General features: G+C 58.8%; 2 protein-coding genes across 2 annotated transcripts; both read right to left on the bottom strand.

The window, feature by feature from the left end:
- Positions 1 to 119: 119 nt before the first annotated feature.
- SYTL1 (synaptotagmin-like 1) lies at positions 120 to 7,764 on the bottom strand. Its single transcript, XM_012722175.1, has 15 exons — positions 7,670 to 7,764; positions 5,492 to 5,720; positions 4,530 to 4,678; positions 4,286 to 4,358; positions 4,163 to 4,208; positions 3,683 to 3,752; positions 3,341 to 3,468; positions 3,095 to 3,208; positions 2,717 to 2,880; positions 2,429 to 2,525; positions 1,958 to 2,116; positions 1,617 to 1,695; positions 1,398 to 1,497; positions 487 to 692; positions 120 to 321 (listed from the first exon to the last, which is right to left on the bottom strand). Exons 2-15 carry the CDS (start codon positions 5,680 to 5,682, stop codon positions 182 to 184), a joined length of 1,716 nt encoding a protein of 571 aa, XP_012577629.1. The 5' UTR covers positions 5,683 to 5,720; positions 7,670 to 7,764; the 3' UTR covers positions 120 to 181.
- A 2,574-nt stretch (positions 7,765 to 10,338) lies between these two features.
- On the bottom strand, positions 10,339 to 21,002 carry TMEM222 (transmembrane protein 222). The gene is made up of 6 exons (XM_004678671.2): positions 20,642 to 21,002; positions 15,116 to 15,200; positions 13,891 to 13,922; positions 12,517 to 12,613; positions 12,305 to 12,435; positions 10,339 to 11,324 (listed from the first exon to the last, which is right to left on the bottom strand). The coding sequence occupies exons 1-6, from the start codon at positions 20,821 to 20,823 to the stop codon at positions 11,237 to 11,239; spliced, it is 615 nt and encodes a 204-aa protein (XP_004678728.1). The 5' UTR covers positions 20,824 to 21,002; the 3' UTR covers positions 10,339 to 11,236.
- Between the last annotated feature and the right edge of the window lie 1,508 nt (positions 21,003 to 22,510).

Genomic DNA, 22,510 nt, shown 5'->3' with positions numbered 1-22,510 from the left:
GGGGTCGCTAGGACTGGCCTGCTAAGAGCTTTAAGAGGACTCTAAAGTCCCTCCACCTGGTCTGCTTTATGCCCCAGCAGGCGTCAGCCCTTGTTGCCCTTAGAATAGACTTTATTGATGTTAGCCAAGGGCAGGCCTGAGATGGGGGTGCAGGGAGGGTTTGGCAGGGCTTGTGGGGCAGCTATGTCCTGGGGACCAGGTTGGTTCTGAGAGGCAGAAGGCCGTCCACCCACTCACATGGCCGCTCCAGGAGTGTCTGCCACAGCTGCTTCTCCTCAGGTGTGGAATCCATCCAGGGCACCTGGAGCCCATAGCTGCTGCCTGGATGTGGGAAGCATAATCACCATGGGTCCCCCAGATTCTGCCCTGTCATCCCCAGTTCTCAGTGGACACCAAAGCTCAGGAAATGGCAGCGCTGTGTCCAAGGCCACACACTGAGCCCCTGCTGCCCAGCCCTGGCACCCCTCCAGGCCCTGCCCCACTCACCGGTGCCCAGGCTGAGGCGTGTGCCCCCCAGCTGGCGGCTGGCCAGGGCCCCATGGTCCCAGAGGGAAAGCTCGGCACAGGCCTGGCGCAGATCAGTGGGCCCGAAGCCATCATAGACCATGGTGTGGTTGAATATGGGGCTGAGGCTGCGTCGCACCACTCTCGTCCTTTGGCGGCTGGCGCGGCTGTCATCAGGGAGCACTGAGCTGGGGGTGGGGGGCTGGCATCAGGAGATCAGCTCTGCACACTTCCCCCCACCGACAGTCACGAGCCCCGCGCACACGCCCTCAGCATGCAGGGTCCTCTGGCTACCTGGGCACCCGCCTCCTCTCCGCCTCCTGCCTTTCAAAGCTCAACTCCTTTCAGGGTAATGTCTGTGACGCGCAGCTCTGCTGTGCCCTACTCTGGCTCCCTCTGCCTTCCTGAAGTAGTTTCCAGCTTAAAGCCTCAGACCCCTCTCTGCAAGGCACAAGACCTGAAAGAAACGCACTGTCTCTGGTTGAATCGGGGTTGGAAACTCAATCTGACTTGCCTACTGCCACATCACTCTGAGGTTGGGGAGCCTACAGCCCCCCACCCCCAGCTTACTTTGAAAACCACTGAACTGCAAGCTCAGGGCCCAGCCCCACAGCCGGGCCTTCCAGGTCTGCATGGACGCGCCCCTGCCGCCCCCCAGCCTCAGCCTGGGCGCTCCAGCAAGTCCTGTGACGCCAGTGTGAAGTACAGGCTCTGTGAAGGGTCCTCAACTGGCCTGACTCCAGCCCTGTGCTCAAGACATTCCCTGCACCCCTGCTCAGGGGACAGGACTCAGAATGGGGGGGGGGGCGTCAAGGGTAGCTGGTTTGAAGAGATCTGTGGGAGGTGGGGCGCCCCACCGGGCGGGGGGGGGGTGTGTGTGCTGCTGCCCTCACCACTGTATGTAGGTGTCCATGGTTCCCGGGCGCAGCGGCACGAGGTCCTGAGCCTCCTTCACCCAGAAGTGCAGCTCCCCGCTCTCGGGCTGACCGGCGCCTGTGAAGGGGCTCAGCTCAGGCCCCCCCATATACACCCACCCTTCTTGCCAGAGGGAAACGCGCCACCTCCCGGGTCGGGTGGGATCCACTTGACCCTCTCAGGGGTGGGTCACTCACCCTCAGAGCCGGCAGGGATGTACTTGAGGGACAGAGAGAGCAGCCCGCGGCTGGGAAGGTCGTCGGGAGAAGGCGGCACCTGTGGGAGGCGGCGCCCATCAGCGGCGGGGCGGGCCCTGGGGAGGGCGCCTTGGGGTGAAGTCTCCAGACAGCGCCAGGCGTGGCTAACGGTGGGCCGGGCCCCAAGAGAGCTAGGGCCAAGGTGGTGGGTGGTGGGCATCTGAGCGCCCTCTCTAATGGTCTTCACGGGGTGGGGGGCTGGGGCGGCGCGGGGGTTTGAGGGAAGTCGGTAGAAAACCCGCCGGGCAAAGGGGTCTCCCCACGCGGGCGCTCTGCCTCACCCGGGGCTGCAGGGGGCGCCAGGTGGCCTCGGAGTCCCAGTTCCAGCTGTCCAGAGGCACTTCGACTTCCCCCAGAAAAATGTTGCGGCCCAGGCTTTCGCGATGCCACACGGACAGGCTGAGGACGCGGCCCTGAAGCTCGGCCTGCGGGACAGAGTACTGGGGACGGGAGGTGCGCCTTAATGGGGTGCAGCTAGTGGCCGCGGCCGCTGTGCTGTGGGAGTCCTGACATGGGCTTGTCCTACGAAGCTCCTCGCAGGATGGAACCCTGGGGAGCCCTAACAGGCATTAACGGGGTCGGGACTAGTGCCCTGCCCTTCCCTAAACACATTGGGGAACCCGCTAACCAAGGGCCCCACGGTCACTCCTGCAGAAGGGAGGGCAGTGAGAGCACTAGAGACTGGGGCTGCCCCAGGCGCCCGGCACTGGCAGGCGCGGGGAAGGGGGGCCGCCCTGTCCTCGCTGCCTCACCAGAAGAGTCTCGTTGAAGACGGGGTTCAGATTCCGTTTCCTCACGGTGGTCTTGCGCTTGCTCTGCTTATCCGGGAGGAGGTAGCTTTTGACGTATCTGGGGCGAGCGAAGTGAGAACCGGAGGTGAGGGGGGCCCTTCCCGCGCTGACTCCCCAGCCCGGGGGTTCCCCAGCCACAGCGCTGAACGAGGCTTCCGGAGGCCGCTCACGCGCACCCTGCAGGAGGCGTCCGGATGGCAGGATCTGGTGCACCCCCACGCCCCCCACCCCTGCGGGAGCTGCACTCACGGGTCGGAGCGGCGGCGCCGGGCGGCGGCCAGGCCCTGGCACTGGATCACGTGCACGCGCAGCTCGGCGGCACCCGGCTCGTAGCGCAGCGCGAAGTGCACCGAGCCGCGCACCTGCACGGCGCCCGCCTCCGCCTCTGCCAGGCTCATCTGGCTGCCGCTCAGCTGCGGGTGGGGGGGGGGCGCGGAAGGTCAGCGTGGGCCAGGGGCTCACGTCGGATGGGGGGAGCGCGGAGGGAGGGCTTGGGTCGGAGAGCTGGGGGTGAAGCGAGGTGAAGCAATGAAGATCAAGCGAGGAAGCCGTCCCGGGGACTTAAGTGTCAAGTTCTGGGGCTAGGGAGGCATCAGGCGGCACCGTCCACCTCTCCCCAACCCTCACCGTGGAGGAGTTGAGGCTGGACACCGAGGAGCTGCTGCTGAGCATGCGGTTGAGGGAGGGGCTGGGCTCCAGGGCCTGGTCCCCGTTCTCCAGGATCTCGGTCTCCACCTGGATCTGGGGAGGGTCAGAGTGACGGGGCGGCCCCCCTTCTCTGCCCCTTCCCCGACGGCTCCGCATCCAGGCGCCAGGACGCGCCGCACCCTGATCCGCTCCGGGTCTTGGGAGCAGCCGCGGGCTCCCGCCTACCTGGGCCGAGGGAGGCGGTGGCGCCTTCTCTCCCCGGGACCGCGTCTCCGGCTCCGGGTCCGCCTCCTTAGCTCGGGCAGCAGCGGCAGCAGCAGCAGCGCCGACCGGCGCGCACCCTGGGCGCGGGGCTGGGGCGGGCCACAGCTGCTGAGTGCGCCCCTCTCCGCAGGCCGAGGGCCAATGTGGAGGAGCCGGTCTACAACCGCTGTGACCTGCAGGTTCAGGCCCCAGTCCCCAATGGGGACCACTCCCAACCTCATCCCCGTGAGAGAACGCGGTTGTACACCTGTCTCTGATCCCCACAACCTCTCCACCGGCTGACCCACACACCCTTTGACTCACCTTCCCAGGCCTGTGGTTCCTCATGATCCGAGGCCTCTGGGGACACATATGGTGAAGGGGAATCAGGTCCCTGAAGGAAAGAAGGGGTAGAGGTCACCGCGGGGACTGGTGAGTGAGTGACAGGTCATGGTGAGGTCAGAGGTCAGAGGCTCCAGCCAGCTACCCAGCTCAGGCGTAGCACCGCCCTCAGGGCAGACCGGGGTTGCAGGACCAGCTGGGCCTGTACTTCACACCCCTTCACACTTCCCAGGGCTCCCTCTGGTGGGTGCCCAAACTCCCACTGTGAGTCCTGCTCCACTTACTCCCAATGGAGGCTTCAGAGAGTCCCTCGGGGGCTGGGTCCACACACCTTTCATGGGAGAAGGTGACAGGCACGGACCAGGGCCTCCTGATTCTCAAGCGGGGCCCTTGGTCCACCCTGCCTCTACTCCAGGGCACTGACCCTGACCGTCATCGCCTGTTGAGTCACTCACAACTCACCTCAGTCTTGCTGAGCCTCTCTTGGGGTGCTGGGCTGATGGGGAGTCTAGAGAAGGAAGAGGTGATGCAGGGGATGGGCCCCGGGTGACTGGTAGGCAGCCCTTCCCTGCCACACCTCCTTACCTGGGCTCTGGCTCCTCTTCATCCCCTTTCCCAGGAGCCTCAGCTTTCCTGGTGCCTCCCAGAGCCTGACCTCCTGCCCAGATGAGAATTCTGTGAGCCCCTGTTCTGCCAACCTCCTGTAGCTCCCGGAGGGGTGGTGGCCAGCAGGACACCAGTATGGGGGCAGCTGGATATCTTTCCCTATCCCCGAGCCCTTTGCCCTTGGCTGCACGAGGCCTGCCCCTCCCTGGGCACCTCCTCTCACCCAGGAAAGTCTTCTTCCTGCGGATGGAGGCTCGGACCAGGTCGGAGCCAAGGTGGGCCTGGTGGTGTCTCTGGGAGCGTGCCTCCTGGAACCAGTCCCCCGTCAGGATCTTCAGCTGCCCAGGGTCTGCCAGGGATGCCCGGAGCTTGCTGGAGGACGGGGAGGGTGTGGCTGTCACCTCTCACCCCACCAACGTTCCTGCCACCCATTCTGTGCCAGGCCCTGTACCTGGGACCAGGGACACAACCGGAAGTCAGACTCGAGCCCTGCTCAGGAGGATCTCAGTTTGGCGGGGAGACTGAGTCCAGCACAGATGTGTATACTACAGTGAGGTAGGTGCCACGACAGAGGGGAGCAGGGCCAGCTTTGCCAGTGGGAATCCAGGAGGACCACCCAGAGAAGGAGACAATTGCATTGCTTCTTAAGGATGGCATTCTCCAGGTAGAGAATTACTCATTAAATGATTTCTTCCCTACTCCCTCATTTTACGAGGTGGTGCCCTTAGCTCCAATTTACAGATGAGAGCAGTGCCAGGGAGGGCAGGTGAGTGACCTGAGGTTCCACAGCTGGGGCACACCTGTTTCCAGGCACAGGAGCCCATGCTGCCCTGCCACTGTGCCTCTCCGGAAGAGGGAACAGCACAGAAGTGAAGGGGCGCTCAGGGACCAGTGCCCCTGCGGCCACGCAGGCACTCTGACTGCTGGAAGTCGAGACAAGAGGGCCGTCCAGCAGGGGATTATGAAGGCCAGATCTTCGGGGACGGGGCAAGCCTGGGGCAGGAAGGCTGCCAGGGAGCTGGGGAAGCCACCCTGGAGAAGATGGGTGGGCTGACGGAGGGCAGTGGGGACCAACGGGTAAAGCTAACAGCTGCCCAGATCGCTGGCAGGCCACACGATGCGGGGAAGTGTGGAGACCACCTAAAGCTGAGGCCCCTTCCTCCCGGGCTCCCCCGCCTGCCTCACCTGACCCGTCCCTCCTCCAGCTGGCGCAGGTGGGCATCTCGCTTCAAGACTTCAGCGATGGCTTCCTGCTCCTCCTCCGTCAGGAAGCTGAGGTCCAACAGCCCGTCAGCCTCAGTCTCTGACTCATGTGCCATGAGGAGGCAGGGCCGGGCCCAGAGCCTCTCTTGAGATGTGTGGCACCTCTGGGGCATCAGCTGGGGCAGTGCCCCGGCTGGGCACACGTGGCTCCCTGGAGGCAGACCAAGGGTCAGGTCGAGTGCTGCCAAGTACAGGGCATGTCCTGGCTGACTGCCCTTTTCTGCTCAACTATGTGTCAAGGTGAGTGCGGCATCTCCTCAGGAGGGCTGAGGTCAAGGTGGTGTGGGACGCATGCGCCTGCCCGTGAACACACCACGGCCGTCCTCACCCCGCAGGCACTGGCACAGGTGGCCACAACTACCCCAGGGAGACGGACGCCGGCCTCGCACACACACCGGGAGTGCTAAAGGAGACAGGCCGCAGTCCCCCCCCCCCCCATGAAGGCCAGCCTACCAGTCACAGGCCCGGCCCTGAGGCCTGTATTAGACTGACCAGCTGGTCTGCCCAGGGGGCTGAAACAGCAGGAGGAGCCAGCACAGCACTAGATTCTGCTTCTGGGAGGACAGGGGACTGGCCTTGGGGAGGGGTGCTGTGGGCACACACACGCCTAGAGGTACCTGCAGGAGGGGTTCGCCTGTTCAAGGGTGTCAGGACAGAGACATGCGGCCACAGCTGTCTGAACAAGCACTGTCTGGGTCCCACCTGCTTGTGGCTCCTGAGGGCAGGGATGGGGCCTTTCCCCAAAGCCAAGCACTTTGCACACCACAGACAGCTGGTAAAAGTTAGAACTGAGTGCAGCATGCATGTGCACAGACGTGGGGAATGCGTGCACGCACGCACCTAGGCACGCAGGCGCACACACATGCCCCTCCCCGTTGCCCAGGAACCTCCCAATCAGGTCCCCTCCCTCCACCCTTCACCTCCACCCTGCCTTGGCCCACTTGGTCTTCCTGTCTGAGGCAACCTCCTTCTTAGCCCACACCCCGGCTTCCTCCCCCTGAAATAACCACTACACCCACTCCCACTGAGGCCTCCAGCCCAGGGATGCCCCTGCTGCCAGCCTGCCCTCTCCCTGGAGCCCCTGGGCTCCAGTGACGGGTGCCCCTTCCCAGTCCCAGGCTAGGTTGGCAGGCCTTTGCAGCTCAGGTGGTGAGCTACCACGGTGACCCCGGAAGGAAAACATTCTCCTGGCTTGAGGGGCGTGTTGACGTGGCAGGGGGCCCTGACAGGGCTCGGGCAGTGAGGGACAGTCTCTAGGCAGTCTCTCCCCCACCCCCATGGGGCAGCAGGCAGCCAGATGGGAAGAGGGCTTGGCGGGCAGGTCCTGGCTTGTGCCTGCCTGCGTGGTGCCCTCCCAGCTGAGTCAGTGTCCAGGCCCCATGGGCCCTGTCCCCCAGCTGCCCCCTCGCCCCAGAGCCAGGGGCAGGGTGGGGTGTTGCAGCAGGTGGCTATCAGGACCCCCATGTGAATGCCTGTGTGCCCGACTAAGGATATTTCCTGAACATTTACTGCGCTCTGGGTGCTGGGTGCTGCGAACAGGCTGGGCTCTGCGGGGCGGGCGGGTGCAACCGGCCATGATGCAGCCTAGGGAGAGGCTCGGTTTGTGGGGTCGTGGTGTGGGACCCCTGCCTGGGTGTTTGGGGGTATGAAGGCGACGTCAGAGTGTGATGCCGCTGGGTGACTGTTCAGTGAGTTTTGGGGCGTCACCTCCTGTGTATTTCCTCCTGGGTTGTGGCGTGTGCACAGGCGCCTCGGGGCCACCAGATGTGTGTGAGTCTGGAGGTGGGGGGCCTTCTGCATGACAGACCCTGCCCTGGCCCTGTAGGTCTGCCTGGGCTGAGGTGGCCATCTGAGCCGGGGTGCCCACAGCACCCCTTCCTGAGGCTGGTCCTGTCCTTCCAGAGGCAGAAGCTAGCGCTGGCTCTTCCCGCTGTTTCAGCCCCCTGCGCAGACCAGCTGGCCAATCTAAGGGTTTGAGCCCCGTCCGGCTGTTCCGGTCCTGGACCCATGCCCATGTCCCCCACCCCAAAGTCCCAAGGTACCAGGTGGCAGTGCCTGCTCGGGGACCCTGGCAGAGGAGCCCCAGCCCGAGCATGTTACCTGTAGGGGTCCAGTATGGAGGGAAAACCTTCACAGGGCGACCCCAGCTTCCCGGGCAGCCAAGTTTCAGGGGCCAGGAGGAGAGCTGTGAGGCACTAAGGCTGACTCAACCAGCAGTCCAGCAGCAGCCCCGCCAAGGCGGGGAGGAAACACCTCGCAGGGCCTGATGCAAAACCGGGCCTGGACTCCTGGCTCGAGGCCACGCCCCTGCCTCCAACTTCTGAAAACCCCGATCTACATACAGGTAGCAGGTGGGCGAGGTGGAGGCTTGGCCACAGCTGTGCAGACTTGCCCTGACCTCAGCAACAGAGGGGCACCCTGCAGGGTCTTGGCTGCCTCATCTGTAGGGTGGGTGGCAGCCCCACCCAGCCTGGTGAGGAGGGCATAGGAACCTGCTCAGAAAATAAAGCTGGACACCTGTGAAAGCTCTGTAATGGAAAAGGTGCCTGCTGAGCAAGCGGACCAGGGGCCACGGGCAGGTAGCAGCAGTACCCAACCAGGTAAGGGAGCCCCCGGGCCTGGCACAAGCTGGCACACAGTAGTAACCGACTGTCCTGTCTCCGGCACAGTCCATTTTCAGCCCCACCGCCCCTCCCCGCAAGTGCTGGTCGCTGCAGAGCCGTGTCTGTCCCCTTGGCCACTGGGGAACCCCTGCTGTTTGGACTCTTCTAGGCGCAAAGCGAGGCTCTGGTGCTTTCCCTCTGCCCACAGGGAGCCCCCCCCCCGTGCCCTCTGCTCCCAGATTCTGCCCTGCCATTAAATTACATTTGTTTGGGCACCGTGAATGAGACCACACCGAGGCTCTGGAGCCCCAAGTCTGCTTCACTCTACTGACCGTCCTGCCCCACCTGCAGCCACAGCTTTAGCTCCCAGCAAGGAAGCCGGCAAGGAAGGCCCACCCCTCCCTCCCTAAGCCAGCTCCTGAGCAGCACCTCCCTCGGCACACCTGAAGCTCCTTCTCCCCCACTCACCCAACCGCCAGTGTCCCCACTTACCTTTTACAAGTGGATCTGATTTTCTGGAGTGGCAGTAATCATCCCTCCTCAGGGGCTTCGCCGCCCTTCAAGAGGAGCCCTGCGGCGCTCAATGAACCAGCCCATGCATTGTCCACAGCACCGCCGTGGGGGGATCACTGTGGTGCCGGCTCCAGTGGCGTAGCCCGAGGGAGACATCCTCACCCCTTCCTGGCTCCACCTCGGGCTGTTCTCAGCAGCCTCCTCCTGGAAGGCAACCTACGCCTCTGTCCACTCTCCCCACTTCTCAATCACCCTCTCATAGCGCCTGGCCTTGCTTCAAAGGGAGATTCAGCACAGGCCTCGCCCACAGCAAGCACCCAATACAGGAGCCGGCTTCTACGGCCTGCGGCCTCCCAGGGCTGATTGAAAGTTCTGCTGGTGGCAGTGCGTCTTAAAACTTTCTCCATCCATTGTGTTGGTTGTCCACCCCCACCCCATCAACTCTCAGGTGGACCCCTAGATGTGAAGCAGGCTTTTGAAAATGGAACAGCTCTGAAGTGGGAGAGAGGATACTTCTGCCTTGGCCTGGAGGAACCTGAGGCTGAGAAACTGCTGGGGCTGGGAGGAGTTGGCCTGAGGGCCAGCCGCGGGCGCTGGAGGGACAGGGCCCAGCACATCCCCCTGCTAGTTCTACCGATGGGATGGCAGAGCAGGGCGAGGAGACTTCGCCTAGGGTGACTTCTAAGCTGGGCTTGGGGAAGCAGACTGGGATTCTCAGGGGGAAGCCCCAGCAGTGTGGCGGGTGCTGCAGCAGGGTGTGAGGGGAGTTGTTCAGGGGAAGGATGTCCTAAAGGAACTCTGCAGAGTGCTGTGGACTCCACCCCTACTCCAGTGACTGGAAACTACCACTCCCAGCAGTACCGGGGGAGAACTGCGAAGACTCAAGGGCAGAGCTAAGCAGGCATTCTGGGACTTGGGGGATAAACAGGGTGCCATTTTGTCCAACGGGCTCTCTCGCTCGGGAAATAGCTCTTGGGACCTCACGAATTGGGACTGTGTGACTGGGGGTTTACAGTTAGTTACCAGAGCGCCAAGTCAGCCTAACAGGTAAGATATTCCAGTTACTTTGTATCCCTCTCTCTTTCCCTGGGTTGTTTTCTTTTCCCTTTTTGTAAATAACCCATTATTGACCCTTTTGTGTGCGCCTGCAGTACAACTGTATTTTAAGCGTGAGGGTGCGGCGCCACAGACAGGCAGCCCAGTTCACACCGGGGTGCCCTGTAACGTCCTCACCGGGAGAAACTCAGCCACATGATGAATCTGGCTAGGGCGGAGGTGGGGGGGGTGGTTCCCTTTTCCCAAGCTGTTTCCCTGGCTGGGGGAGCAGATTCAGGGCTCTGGGAGGCCCAGGCAGACTCCCAACCCTATGCAGAGTTCTTCCCAGTGGAATGTGGGAGGGGACCATACTCACCTGCCTGGGGAGGGACGGTGGCCCAGGGGCTCCCACAGCCCAGCAGCCAGGACTTATCTGAGGGGCTCTGAGGGGCGCTGACGTCCCTGTAAGCTCCAGGTCTGAGAAGGACTCAACCACTGCCTGGCAACCAGGCCTTTCACCATGGCCCCAGAGATCAAAGATGCTCAAGGACATCAAGAAGAGTGGAGCCCCGGGCAGGGGTTGCGGAAGGGCGCGAAGAAGGACAAGGCGAGCTGGAGTCAGGACTTAGGACTCTTTATTGTCCTTCCCTGGTGCCTGCACAAAGGATGTGGGGCGCAGGGAAGGCTGCCAGGCCTCCAGAGCTTGGAGAAAGGGGGAGTGAGGGAAGAGAGGGAGCAGCTCCCTCTGGCTCCCTGGTGGGGCCCGGCTGACAGTCCCCCATCCTGAACCCCGGGGGTGCCATCACCAGGGAAAGGCCCACACCAGGGCTGGGCCAAGCTGTTTGCGGGGCTCTGGTTGAGGGGCCACTCTGCACATCAGCACCCCTCATCTCTCCAGCCTGACTAGCGGAGCAAGACCCCAAACTGCAGGTGGGACATGGGCTCTGGGAGAATGGGAAGACCCAGGCTGGGCTGGAGGACACCAGGGAGACGGGGCACAGATTACCCCAGTGCAGTGCCTGGCAAACATCTGAAGGGGAGGCCTCCAGCCCCACTGGACCCTTGTACAGGCTGGTGGGCTCACAGAGACTCCTGCGGACCCCCCACCCGGGCCGAGCCCACAGCAGGAGGGGCTCCGCATGCGGCCGGGCCCTTTCTGGGGTCTACGCATCCTTCTCTCCCCACCAGGCACAGGCCAAGGCCGAAGGAGCGCCGGTGGCAGTGGCAGCAGCTCCGAAGGGCGCCAAGGCTCTCCTGGAGCTGGACAGTGGGTGGCTCAAGGACGGGGGTCACAACACAGGAAGGAGGGGCGAGGAGTTCTGAGCAAGCGGAGGTACAGTGAGCAAACAACCCTCCTCACGCTCATCCTCAGTTCTCACTCTAACCCACTGGCCACAGCCTCTGGGTCAGAACCGGCAGGTCCATCCCTGCCTTCGTGGTGAGGAGACAAAAACCTGGAACCAAAGAGATGGCGGCTGCCTCCTCGGAGGCTGGTGTGTTTGGGGCTGGGCTGCTATCACCGCAGGTTAAAGACCAGGCTGACGGTGAGGATGACGCCCAGGAGGAGGACGAACGGCAGCCAGGTCTTCACGAAGGCGCCGACGCTGACAGAGAGAAGGGGGGTCCAGGTGGGAAGGGCCCGTGAGCGGGTGTTCAGCCCCTCTCATCACAGACCCAGATGGAGCTGCTGCCCCTGAGGAAGCGCACCCCCTCACCCTGCACTTGGTCACCAAAGGCGTGTGCTGGACCCGGCACCGACACAGAACCCAGCAGCGAGCGCCACCGTGGCAGGGGCTGATCTGGCCACACTTGCTGGGCAGTGCCACCCCTCTGGGCTGCAACGGTGCCATCGTGACCACACCTTCTCCAGTGAGCAGACTGGGACCCCCAGTCTGGTGTGGGAGCCAGAAGGCCCCCTGCCCAAGCCCTCTTCATGGGGCCCTCAGTTCAGCCCCTCTCAGCTATCTCGGAGAATGGTACTGGCTTCTCAGGGGGACTCTTAAAGGCCTTCTGGGTAAAAAGACTCCCACGACTCTCCTTTTCAGCGGTGCTTGGTGCGAATGAGCGCTGGGTTAGCCAGGTATGTGGCAGCCCGACAGTGGGTGAGCTCACAGTGGGTGACCTGTGAACCGGGACCAATGCCAGTGACCTCACAGGTCATGAGGCCACGGCTTCCGAGATCCTCATGGGCCACCACTGAGACTTTCTGCCCAGAACCTAGCCTCTGAGGAGGAGTGCTGTGAAGGGGCCCTGTGCGATGGTCACCTACTTTCCTTGGGTGGGGGGCTATGTATCCATGTGACCTAAGCAGAGCCTCCCCCAAGGGGCCAGAGTCACTGTCCCCGCTTCACCCAGGACAGCTGTAGCTCACAGAGGCCAAGGCAGTCACCCAAGATCCGCCGTGAGCAAGTGCCAGAACTGGGCTTGGGACCTACAAGAGCCACCTCATTCTCCAACAGGAGCTGAGCTAGTTGTTCTAGAACCTTTGTGGCAGCAACCAGCAGCCGCTTATCCCTGCTGGCTGGAGGACTCCAGCACCGGCCCTGCTGGGCTCCTGGGGGGGGCGCAGGGGAGGGTGGCTCACCTGACATACTTTCCATAGAGCAGGCAGAAGAAGCAGAGCGTCACCATGTTCCAGTTGGTGCTGTTGCTGTAGCGCATCAGGTTCAGGGCCAACGCCACGTGTGAGTGGCAGTTGTCACAGCAGAGGCTGTGCTGGAGACACAGGAGAGGCCGAGTCAGGCCAGGTAGGGGGGTGCTGGCCCTGGCTCTCACCCTCGGGAGAGGCCCACCTACCATGCGGTGCTTGTACTCCTCAGAGGCGTCGTGAACGGCCGTGTCCCAAGCATTGGGCCCGCTGGCGTACACCTGAGCAGGGTCCAGCTTCCAGTATCTGGGGGGAGACAGGCAGTTCTGGGCACTGGCTGTCCCCTCAGCCACTTAGCCCCACACATGTTCCTGGGCACAGGGCCTGAGCTGGGTGTGGGGGCTGCAGGCCCAGAGAAAGGGCCACACAGCACCACACTAACAGCACACAGCCCCCTCCACGCGGCCCTGGGAAGGTATGAATAAACCTAGCAGACAGGAGGCAGGAGAGGCTTCTGGAGGGGACACCTGAGTCCAGTGTGAAGGGAGAAGAGTCGGCCAGACTCAGAGCAGGACTTCTGGGCAGAGGGAACGGCTTGCCAACCGGGAGAGGCACACAACATACTAGAAACTAAATGGCTAGGCGGTGCCGGAGGGTGGGTGACATGGTGATGGGATGGTGGGAGGTGAGGCTGATATGCTGACGCAGGACCTGAACGTGATCGGAAGGAGTCTACCCATCAGCAGCTGTCCCCGACTCCCCATAGCCGTCCCTCTGACTCCCCGCCCAGAAGACAGTGCTGCGTAGGAGAGCAGCTGGTGGGGCTAAAACCTCAAACATCCAGCTCATGGGAACAGCTGTTCCAAGCAACAGTGTGCCCCAAAGGGCAAGCCAGGAAAAGCTGGGAGGTCAGAGCACCCCCCGGAAGCTGTGGAGAACGGCTTGGTGGAGGCTGGGGGCAGGACCAGTGAGAAACCAGCGGCCTGCAGGGCTTCTACCTAGGCCTGGGTGTTCTTCAAACTGTCCTAGAAAAGCAGCCTGGTGGCACACACGATGCCCACGCCAGGCTGTCTCTGCAGGGGTGGGGACCCCAATTTCTGCTCAGGCCACTTTCCTTGGGAACAGGGGCTATGCTGAGCATCCTGAAGGAGGCACTGCCCCCAGGCCCACAGCTGAGGTGGGTCCGCAAGACAGAAAAAGTGAAGACTAGAATTCTCAAGCAAAGCAGCAGTAGGTCCCAGAGGGCCTGAACTGCTTTTGTTCTAACCACAACTTTCCAGCAAGTTCAGATAACGTCGCCCTTCTACCTGAATGGCTTGCTCACTCCCAAGCCGAGTGGGGCACCGAGGGTGAGTACTGCTCTGCCCCTTCCCTCCGATGGAGCTGCAAGCGCCACTGGCCAAGCTGGAGGCCTAGGCGGTCCCTGGGTAAAGGCCCTGTGGGCCTGTGTCTGTGCTGGAGCCTGGCCGGCCCTCCCCTCAGCCATGGTGTGGGTGTGGCTCCCAGAGTACCGAGGGCCTGGCCTGCTGCTCGAGGCAGGAGGAAGCTGGCCCTGGGCAAGTCATAGGGTGCTCAGCACTTACTTGGCAGGCTTCCCAAAGGCCATGTTGTCTTCCTGTTGAGGAAAGGGAGCAGAGGTCAGTAAGGCATCGGCATCCAACCCAAAAGAGGCCTGGGTCAGCAGTGGTGTGCGTGACTCAGGAGTGTGTCAGGTGGGCAGTGGAGTCTGGCCCCCCCTCTGGGGCTGGCCTGGCATCTGAAGCACCAGCAGTGCTCTTCAGTAGGAAGAAGGCAGATGCCCAAAGAGCACCGCCCAGGGGCCAAAGCCTCGGGACAATGCAAGTGCGCAGCTGCTCCCAGTAATCCTTGCTCCCTCTAGGCCTCCTTTGCTCTGGACTATTGGGTCAATTCCTGACCTCTGATTACAGGAGGCATTTTCCTTCCCTGTGTAAAGGATGATACCCTGCGACCCTGCCTGACGGCGATGGTCCACAGGGTGCTTTCTCCACGTGCGGCAGTCTGACTGCATTAGAGCGAGGGGGTGTCTTCCTTGCACGGGCACATCCCAGCCTCGTCCTACACCCACCAAGATCTGGGCTGTGGAAATTCTACGGGGATAGAGTCTGGGTCCAGAATCAGAAGATCCTGCTGCGAGCTGGGCAAAGATGAATTATGAAAGGATATGACACTAAGTAACGGGTGGGGAAGACCTCTGTCGTGTTAAGATCACGACAACTCATAATCAGCGGGCTGGTGCCCCCAGAACCCTTCATTTTAGCCTCTGCTGGCACAAGCTGAGAGCTGGAATGAGGCAGGATGCTTCCTGCTCATTTGGAACCGGCCCACGGCACCCATCTTGGCACACCCCAGGAACAGACCTGAGGACACAGCAGTTCATTCTAGAAGCCCCACCCCCTCTTCTCCAAGGCCATACCTAGGGAACCTCGGCAGCCGCGTTCCCACCTTGTGACTTGCACCTTCTGAAGGTCCAGAGATGTGGGTCCTGGGTGGTCTGACTCTCCACTCTTGCCTCTATAACCCCTACCCGTGTCTCGGTACCCCGGGGATGGGCAAAGGATGGGTCAGTTACTTAAGAATCCTTCTGGCCACGCTGCCCTCCCGGCCTGTCCTGGAGGCAAGAGAAGGAGCAAAGGGGTGAAATGCTGGGGAGAAGCAGAGGACCATGGACTGCCAGTATGTGCCTTCTCCTGGTCTAAGGGAGACAAGGCGCTGCCTACAGACAAGACAGGCTGGCTCCCGCTTTAGCCTTTAGGCCGCAGAGCAGGGTGGGGAGAAACAGGGGCTCACCGAGACAAAGTAGGGGCCTGCGAAGTCTCGAATGACGCCTGTGGATGTGCAGATGCCCATGTGGCCGATGATGGGAAAAAACCACCTGCAAGGAAAACGGGCAGAGCTCAGGGGTCTCGCAGCTGGCTAGACAGACACTGGGACACTCCACGTGGTGAGCGCCACTCAGAGTGGCCAGAGGGGCTGGGAAGCCCAGAAGAGGACAAATGTAAACGACAAATGAGCAAAGCAGGGAGCACTGCACCCCCAGGAATGGTGAGCCTCAGGAAGTCGGCGGAGTGTGGTGAGGGCTGAGCGACTGGACTCCCTCTCGCTGCTGGTGGGCAGAGCTTGACTCTACTGCTTCCAGAACTGGCAACAGAGAATATGGCGCAGGGATCCCATGGCAGAGTTACACCCAACAGTGTTCCCAGAGCCAGGGCAGCTGGGAAAAGCTGGGTCAGTCACTTTTGTCAAAACTCACTGCACTTGGGCCTCCCTGGTGCCGCAAGGGGCTAAGACTCAGCACAATGAAGCTCCCGCAGCCACTGCAGCACAGAGCTCGATCCCCGGCCAGGGCGCTGACGCACATGGCGCGGCAGACCTCTCCTGACCTGCCTGCTGCTCCCCTCAGCAGTGTACTTCATCAGTCTGCTTGCTCTGCTCCCCACTGTCTCTGGCGAGTCCTCTCACATGCCCTGCACCTCTGGCCCGCACCCAGCTCTTGTATGCATAAATAAATCTTAAAATAAACTTCACTACACTGTCACCTTAGTGTGTATGTGCTTTACTACTTACAAATTATCTTTCAAGAAAGTTGATTTAAAAATAACTAGAAATAATCCAAATATCCAATGATAAATTGTGGTACAGTCATACAATGAAATAGCAGGTAATAAATTCTTGCTACCCACTAAACAACCCAGAGTCTCAGATAGAAGACGGAGTGAAAAAAGACTCAAAAGTATATGCATCTTATTCTGTTTACACGAAGTTCAAGAAAAGACAAAACTAACCTATGGTGTTAGAGGGCAGAGAGGGCTATTGCGGGGCTGAGACAAGTGGCACAGGGAGCCTCTGGGTACCTTACAGTTCACTTTTAAAAGCTATGGACAATTTTAAAAGTGGGACTCTGATATGCCAACACAAAGGAACCCACATATGTCTGCAGCCTGAGCCCCAAGGCTCTGCAGGGCCTTGTGCCGGAGACTGGTCACAGGGTCAGGGACCAAGTGCTGGGCTCAAGGCTGCACCCTGGAGGCGAAACCCACAGAGATGCAGCACAGGACTGCGTGGGGCTGGGCCAGTCAGCAAAGGCTTCGCTGAGGAAGTGACTTCTAATCTTGACCTGTGAAAGATGTTAAGAAAGATGTTAAGTTTGCGGAAAGCAAACTCTGAAGCAGCAAAGTGCTCGTGTGTCTGCAGAGTGCAGGGCTGGTGCGTGGGGTGGGGGGCGCAAAGGGCAGTCCAGATGGAGGGAAGGAGGGCAGCCAGTTCAGGGGGTGTCCTGGAATACTGGCAAGAATCGATGGTGTTCGGTGAAAAGCAGATGATTTAAAAAGCTCTTTAAAAGACTGACAGAAGACAAGCCCCCCGAGTCTATAGTCTGCGCACTCAAGAGATGGTGGGGCCGGAGCGGCCTTTTGAGACCATAATTCAGATTCCCTTTCCCTTGCTTCACATTCTAGTGGCTTCTTATTACACTTATGTTTTGCTTCAAATCCCAACAGTCTGGCCCTGCTTATTCCTTGAAGTTACCTCCTTTTTCTCTAATCGCCCTGCCTGCTCTGGCTCCTCAAACACACCGAATTCTCCCCCAGTGCTTCCCCTCGCTTGCCTTTCCCTCTGGCCGGAAGGCTCCTTCCCTCGAGCCTTGCGCCTTTGGCTGCTTCTCATCTTTTAGGCCTCAGCACAACTGCCAACTTGGGTCTTTCTTGACCACACCGTCTGGTGTAACCACACATAAGCCCAGGCCCCCCAGATCCGATTACTGTCTTAATTTCTCCACAATATCTACCACTGTCTGAAATTATCTTGCTTACTTACATGGTAACCACAAAAGGGATATTCCCCCCAACCTGGAAGCTCCACAAAAGTGGGGATTTTCTTACCAGAGTTGTCGCCGGAGCAGTGTGGAGATACAGCTGGAGCTAAGTACTCACCGACAACGGGGGAATGGACTCCCCACGAGCACAGCGGAGTTGGGCTCTGTTGCCAGATCGGGGTAAGATCTTGACTTGGAGCAAGTAACTCTGCCTCCCCTCATCGTGAGAGGTGGGTGGAAATGACAGTCACTTCAGTGGGGGCGCGGAGAGGGTTAAAAGGATATGTTGACAGAGTGCTGGATGTTATATTGGGCATCCAGGAAATACTGTGTCTGGCTGGCTGGACTGGCACAGAATTAAGTTCCTGAAGTCTCATCATGACCACAGGATGGACACTTAGGAAGTTTTAGGAAAGTAGCCCCCCGGCTTCTCACACTCTCTCAAGATGTGTCTCCTCTTCCTGCCCTGTTCCCCCCATCTGGCTTTGATGGGCATTCAGCTGTGCTGGCCGCTGCTGATGGGAACTGAAGGCCAGCGTAGCAGCTGAGAACTGCCCCCAGTGAAGCCCCAGATAAGCGCTTCTACACGTATGTCAGTCTGGAAGTTCCAGGAAGACAGATGTCAGAGCTGCGTATGGACCACTGACTGCTTGGGATCTAGTGCACAACAGTCCTTCAATAGCTACTGACCGAGGAACTCCCTGGTGGCACAGGGGTTGAAGTCTCAGTGCTGTCAAGCCAGCCACTGTGGCATGAGTTCAATTCCCGCCAGGGAGCTGACCCACGTGGAGCAGCAGACCTTTCTTGCCTTTCCCGCCGTCCCCTCAGCAGTGTATTTCAGTAGAGTGCCTGCTCCGCTCTCCACTCTGTTTCTGGTGAATCCTCTCACCACCCCCACCCCTGTACCTCTGGCCTGTACCCCAGTTAAAAAAAAAAGTTACTGAATGCATGAATGAATTACTGACCCCACATTGCTTCACCTTATTTCCTCATCTAGACAATGGCAACCAGAGCATCAACTTTCACTAGATGGATGAAAGGACTCAATGAATAGTGAACATAAAATGTTCTGAATAGAATTCAGAACAAACTATCCAATCTTAGCTATTTTTATTAGTAGCAGTAGCTATTATCTGGCATTTCATGCAGCATTACAGACATCTTTGAGGGCTTGGACAGATTTTTGGATTCATTCTCCTCTCTGATCCTCCCTTCAAAGACAGATGGCAGTTTCTCGTGCCACATCTATTCCGAGCCGTGCTCTCTAGGTCAGTAATCACAGTGCATGCCAGTGGCTGGCTCTCCTGCCTCTCTGCCCCTTCTACTGGAGGGCAAGTTCTTTCATTGGCACGAGCCCTCTGACAAGGGTACCAGGTCTCTTTCATCCCAGTCTTATGAACACTTGCACAGAGCTGAGTAGAAATGGGGTGTGCACTGCTCTCGCCTATATATGTGGCTGGGGACTGACATGTCTCTACCTCAGATTGCAACCAGCTCTCTGGAAGGCAGAGAACTCCACAAACGTGTTTTTAAAAAACACATACTAAGAGACCTTAGAATAACAACACAGGTTTCAGCAAAACCAATACATTCTCTGACTATCCTTCCCAAATATCCTCAGATTAACAGTTTACTTTCTTCATAGCAGTAATCATTATCAGTTCTCTTAAGAGTTTACTGTCTCCTTCCACCATATTTATTTATTTATTTATGTTTTATTATTATAACAGTTTATTTTTACATCATTTTGTACATTTTTTCCCCATCTCAATTGTAATCCTCGCGGGTTTCCCATCACCAAGTCACCCGTGTGCCATCACCATAATCCCGTGCACTTCCCTCCCCACCCCCCGTTTTTGATCCCATTCCCCACTCCACCCCCACAAAATGTCTCTGGTATCCACCATATTTATTTATTTAAAAAAATTATTTAGGCATCCAAGAACTAGGGTACAGGCCAGAGGTGCAGGGCTGGGTGGGGGTGGGGAGCGGATCTATGTGTGTGAGAGGATTCACCAGAGACAGTAGGGAGCACAGCAGGTAGATCGACTGAAAAACACCGCTGCAGAAGTAGCGGGAAAGACAGGAGTGGTCTGCTGTGCCATGTGGGTCAGCTCCCTGGCCAGGGATGGAACTCATGCTGCAGTGGCTGCAGACAGCTTCATAGTGCTGTGCTTAACCCGTTGTGCACAGGGGAGGGCCCTTCTACCATGTTTAAATTCAATGACAGCAAGGACAGTATCTGCTTTATTCTCCACTATATATTCTATCACTTAAAGCTAGGCCTATAGGAATCATCTAAGAAAATGTTAAAGGAACATTGAATGAATTGATGAATTAACATTTTTTATTTATCTATTTTAAAGATTTATTTACTTATGCATACAAGAGGTGAGGGGTTGGGGCTGAGAAGATTTACCAGAGACAGAGTGGGGAGCAGAACAGGTGGATCTACTGAAATACACTGCTGAGGGGAGCAGCAGGTGACACAGGAGAGGTCTGCTGCACCATGTGGGTCAGCTCCCTGGCTGGGGATCAAACTCATGCCGCAGTGGCTAGAGATAGATTGAGAGCACATTTTTATTTTTAAAGGACTAAGACCTGGATGCTCTTAAATGCATGTGCACTTGAATACACAAAAAATGTTAACGTGATAGAAAAATTTAGGTCATTTTAGGGACAGCAATATCTACAGAACAAAATGACCCCTTTCCTGATCACTACCTGGCTGTTCTTAATAGAAATGAACAAATCTACCCTCTCAAGTGAGAGGGGATAGGATGGAGTCAAAGGAGAGAAATTATGGAGTCAGAAGACTGAGTCCAGGATGCCTTTGCTGTGCAAGGGCAAACACATTAAATGGTACAGAAAGCTGGAATCCATCACCTGAGAAGGTAGTTCCTGACTTAGAAAGTGGCTGTGAAATCCAGAGAATCTGACTCCGAAGGAGCGTGGTTAACTGTCCAGCACGGTGAGGAGTAATTATCAGCTGCCAAGGCCCATGCGGGGGTAAGCCAGCTCCCCACCTGCTTTCTCTCCGGACAAAAGCTGCAGACACCTGGGACTTAAACCCTCTTTGCATTGAGCTGGTGTGTGGTCGCCCTCCAGCCTCACCTGTGAGACAAAGGTCTGGGGCTCTACCAAAGCTGGCATCCCTGGAGTCGGTGGGATCCCGACCCAACTCCCACCGGCGCCTCCAGACCCCAGGCGGTTTTGCCTACAGAAGTGACCGGCAGGTATTTGCACAAGAATGAATAAGCTAGTGAATGAATGAAGACGTCTCCTCAGATCGCGTCCAGGGCCCGCTCTGTACGCCCACAGAAACCTGGTGCGAAGGCGCGAAGTGTATCCCTCGGTCAACGGCAACTGGAGCCGCGCGGGTGGCGGGGTTCCAGTGACAGGGCGAGACGTGAGGATCCGCCCCGGGGTCGTCCGAGGACGCCGCGCCGCCCCGCCTCTCCGGGGCCCAGCTGGTCGCCGGGCGGACGCCGGCGGAGACTCACGTGAGCACCGGGATGGGCGTCCACACCACACAGTAGGGGAAACGGCTCCGCTCCACGTCCATGGCTGCGCCACCCTGCTTCTTGTCCGTCTGGGCCGCCGTCGGCGCCTCCACTTCCGCCATCCCGTGCGGGGGTGGCGGCGACGGCAACAGGAGAGGCAGGCTCCCTTCCGCTTCCGCCATGCCGCGAGCGGCCCGCTCCGGTCAGCCCCGGCCCCGGCGCCGCTCGCCCCCGTGGCGTCACTTCCCGGAGACAGGGTCCGCCGGGCTCGGCCTTCCCCCGGGAACTGGAGCCGCGTGCCTCTGGGCCCGGCGGCCCGGCGAGGTTGCGCCGACGTCGCGCGAGGCTGAGGGGCGCCCTCGGAGGTGCGCGGGCTGGCGCGGGCGCGGCCGCCAACTCCAGTGGACTAGCAGAGCGCTCCCGAGAGGCGCGCGGCGGCCGCTGCTGAGCCCTTCCTAGGTGCCAAGCACGTGACACACGTTGTTCCTAATGCCCACGACTGGCTAGACCCGACCGTAGGTTTTCCTCCGGTCGTAAATGGGAAATTGAGGCTCAGGTGGTGAGTGGCCACGATTCAGAACCAAGCCTATCTTCTAATTCTGTGGCCTCCCACGAACAGTGGAAGGAGTGGCATAGTGCAAGGCCAGAATAAAACTGCGTGTGTAAGCAGGGGAGACTTGGCGGGAGAAGGTTGAGCTGAGTCTTCATGTTGGCCAGGTGGCACGCGCTGTCCTGTGGGGGAAAAGTGCGCTGCCGTGCAAAGCAAGGAGGCCTTGCGGAGCACGGTTCGCGGGAGTGTGATTACCGTCTTGGCTGGACTAAATCACAAGCTTTTGCTGTGCACTCATCTTTTCATTGTGCAAGTGGGAAAATTGAGGCTCAGGGACGTTAACTGCTGGAGGTCACATACAACCATATTACGAAGTCAGGCTCAAATCTTACCTTCGGTGTTTTTAAAGGGTGACAGGATGGACAAAATGGAATCTGCTGGGGTGGAAGTGGGGGGCAACTGAAAGTCGGCAGCAACTACAAGTCAGGCTAGAAGATGGTGTGAGCAAGCCCACTCAAGACGGTGCCTCTTGGGAGGCCTTTTCACCGCCCGGTTACCCTCCACAGTGCTCATCTGTAAAAGAATGCTGTCCTGATTTAGGCGCCTATGCCTAATTTTTTTTTATTAGCACCTAGTATTTTAATGCATTGGGCGTCATCTCTCTCTGGGAGGCACCTCTAAGGTCCTTAATCTCAGTAGGTAGCACAGTTCCTGAGCTATGTCCACTAGATGCTTATTAACTTATTAAATGATTGCATGGATGTTTTATAACCCACTGAACATGATTTTAACCCACTCAAGTCTTTTTTGCACCTCTTCTGTGACCTGTGTGTAGTATAAGATTTCTCAAAGGACAATAGCCAGCATCTAGCATGTGACCATGTGATTTGGAATAGTTTGGGTTTTCCTATGTTTGTGGAATGAATAAATCCCATCTCTTCTTGATTCAGTCACTTCAGCTATATAATCTCTTCTGGACCCACAGGCCCCAGGGAAGGTCTAGTCCTTCTTCCAGCATCACTGTCAATCCACAATTCTAACATGGGACTGGTAGGTAACCTTTGGATATTTATTATATGTATGGACAAATAAACAACAAAGCCTTTCTTAGGTCTGCCACAGTTTTAGTAGCAATGTCACAAGTACTGCGTTTACCTGGACAACCTTCAGTGGTAAAGTAACACATAAATCTTACCAGAGCCTATGAGGCCCTGTGTGTGTGGCCCTGGCCTTGTCTTGCTTCTTCACTATGCTGCAGTTGCTGTCCCCTCCCTCCACTGCCCCCTCCCCCCGCTGTTCCCCCCCTCATGTGCCTAGGG

The sequence above is a fragment of the Condylura cristata genome, unplaced genomic scaffold, assembly GCF_000260355.1.
Source record: "Condylura cristata isolate star-nosed mole 26May11 unplaced genomic scaffold, ConCri1.0 scaffold00008, whole genome shotgun sequence".
In the NCBI taxonomy this organism is placed as follows: Eukaryota; Metazoa; Chordata; class Mammalia; order Eulipotyphla; family Talpidae; genus Condylura; species Condylura cristata.
This window is presented reverse-complemented; position numbering and strand designations above follow the sequence as displayed.

Excerpts from the sequence above, each read along its gene's own strand:
- SYTL1 (XM_012722175.1), bottom strand. The coding sequence starts at position 5,682 with ATGCCCCAGAGGTGCCACACATCTCAAGAGAGGCTCTGGGCCCGGCCC. Across the intron at positions 3,753-4,162 it reads AGAGGCTCAGCAAGACTGAG|GGACCTGATTCCCCTTCACC; the intron begins GTGAGTTGTGAG and ends TCTTTCCTTCAG. Across the intron at positions 2,117-2,428 it reads TCTTCAACGAGACTCTTCTG|TACTCTGTCCCGCAGGCCGA; the intron begins GTGAGGCAGCGA and ends TCCCGTCCCCAG.
- TMEM222 (XM_004678671.2), bottom strand. The coding sequence starts at position 20,823 with ATGGCGGAAGCGGAAGGGAGCCTGCCTCTCCTGTTGCCGTCGCCGCCA. Across the intron at positions 15,201-20,641 it reads ACGCCCATCCCGGTGCTCAC|GTGGTTTTTTCCCATCATCG; the intron begins GTGAGTCTCCGC and ends TTTTCCTTGCAG. Across the intron at positions 11,325-12,304 it reads CTCTATGGAAAGTATGTCAG|CGTCGGCGCCTTCGTGAAGA; the intron begins GTGAGCCACCCT and ends TCTCTCTGTCAG.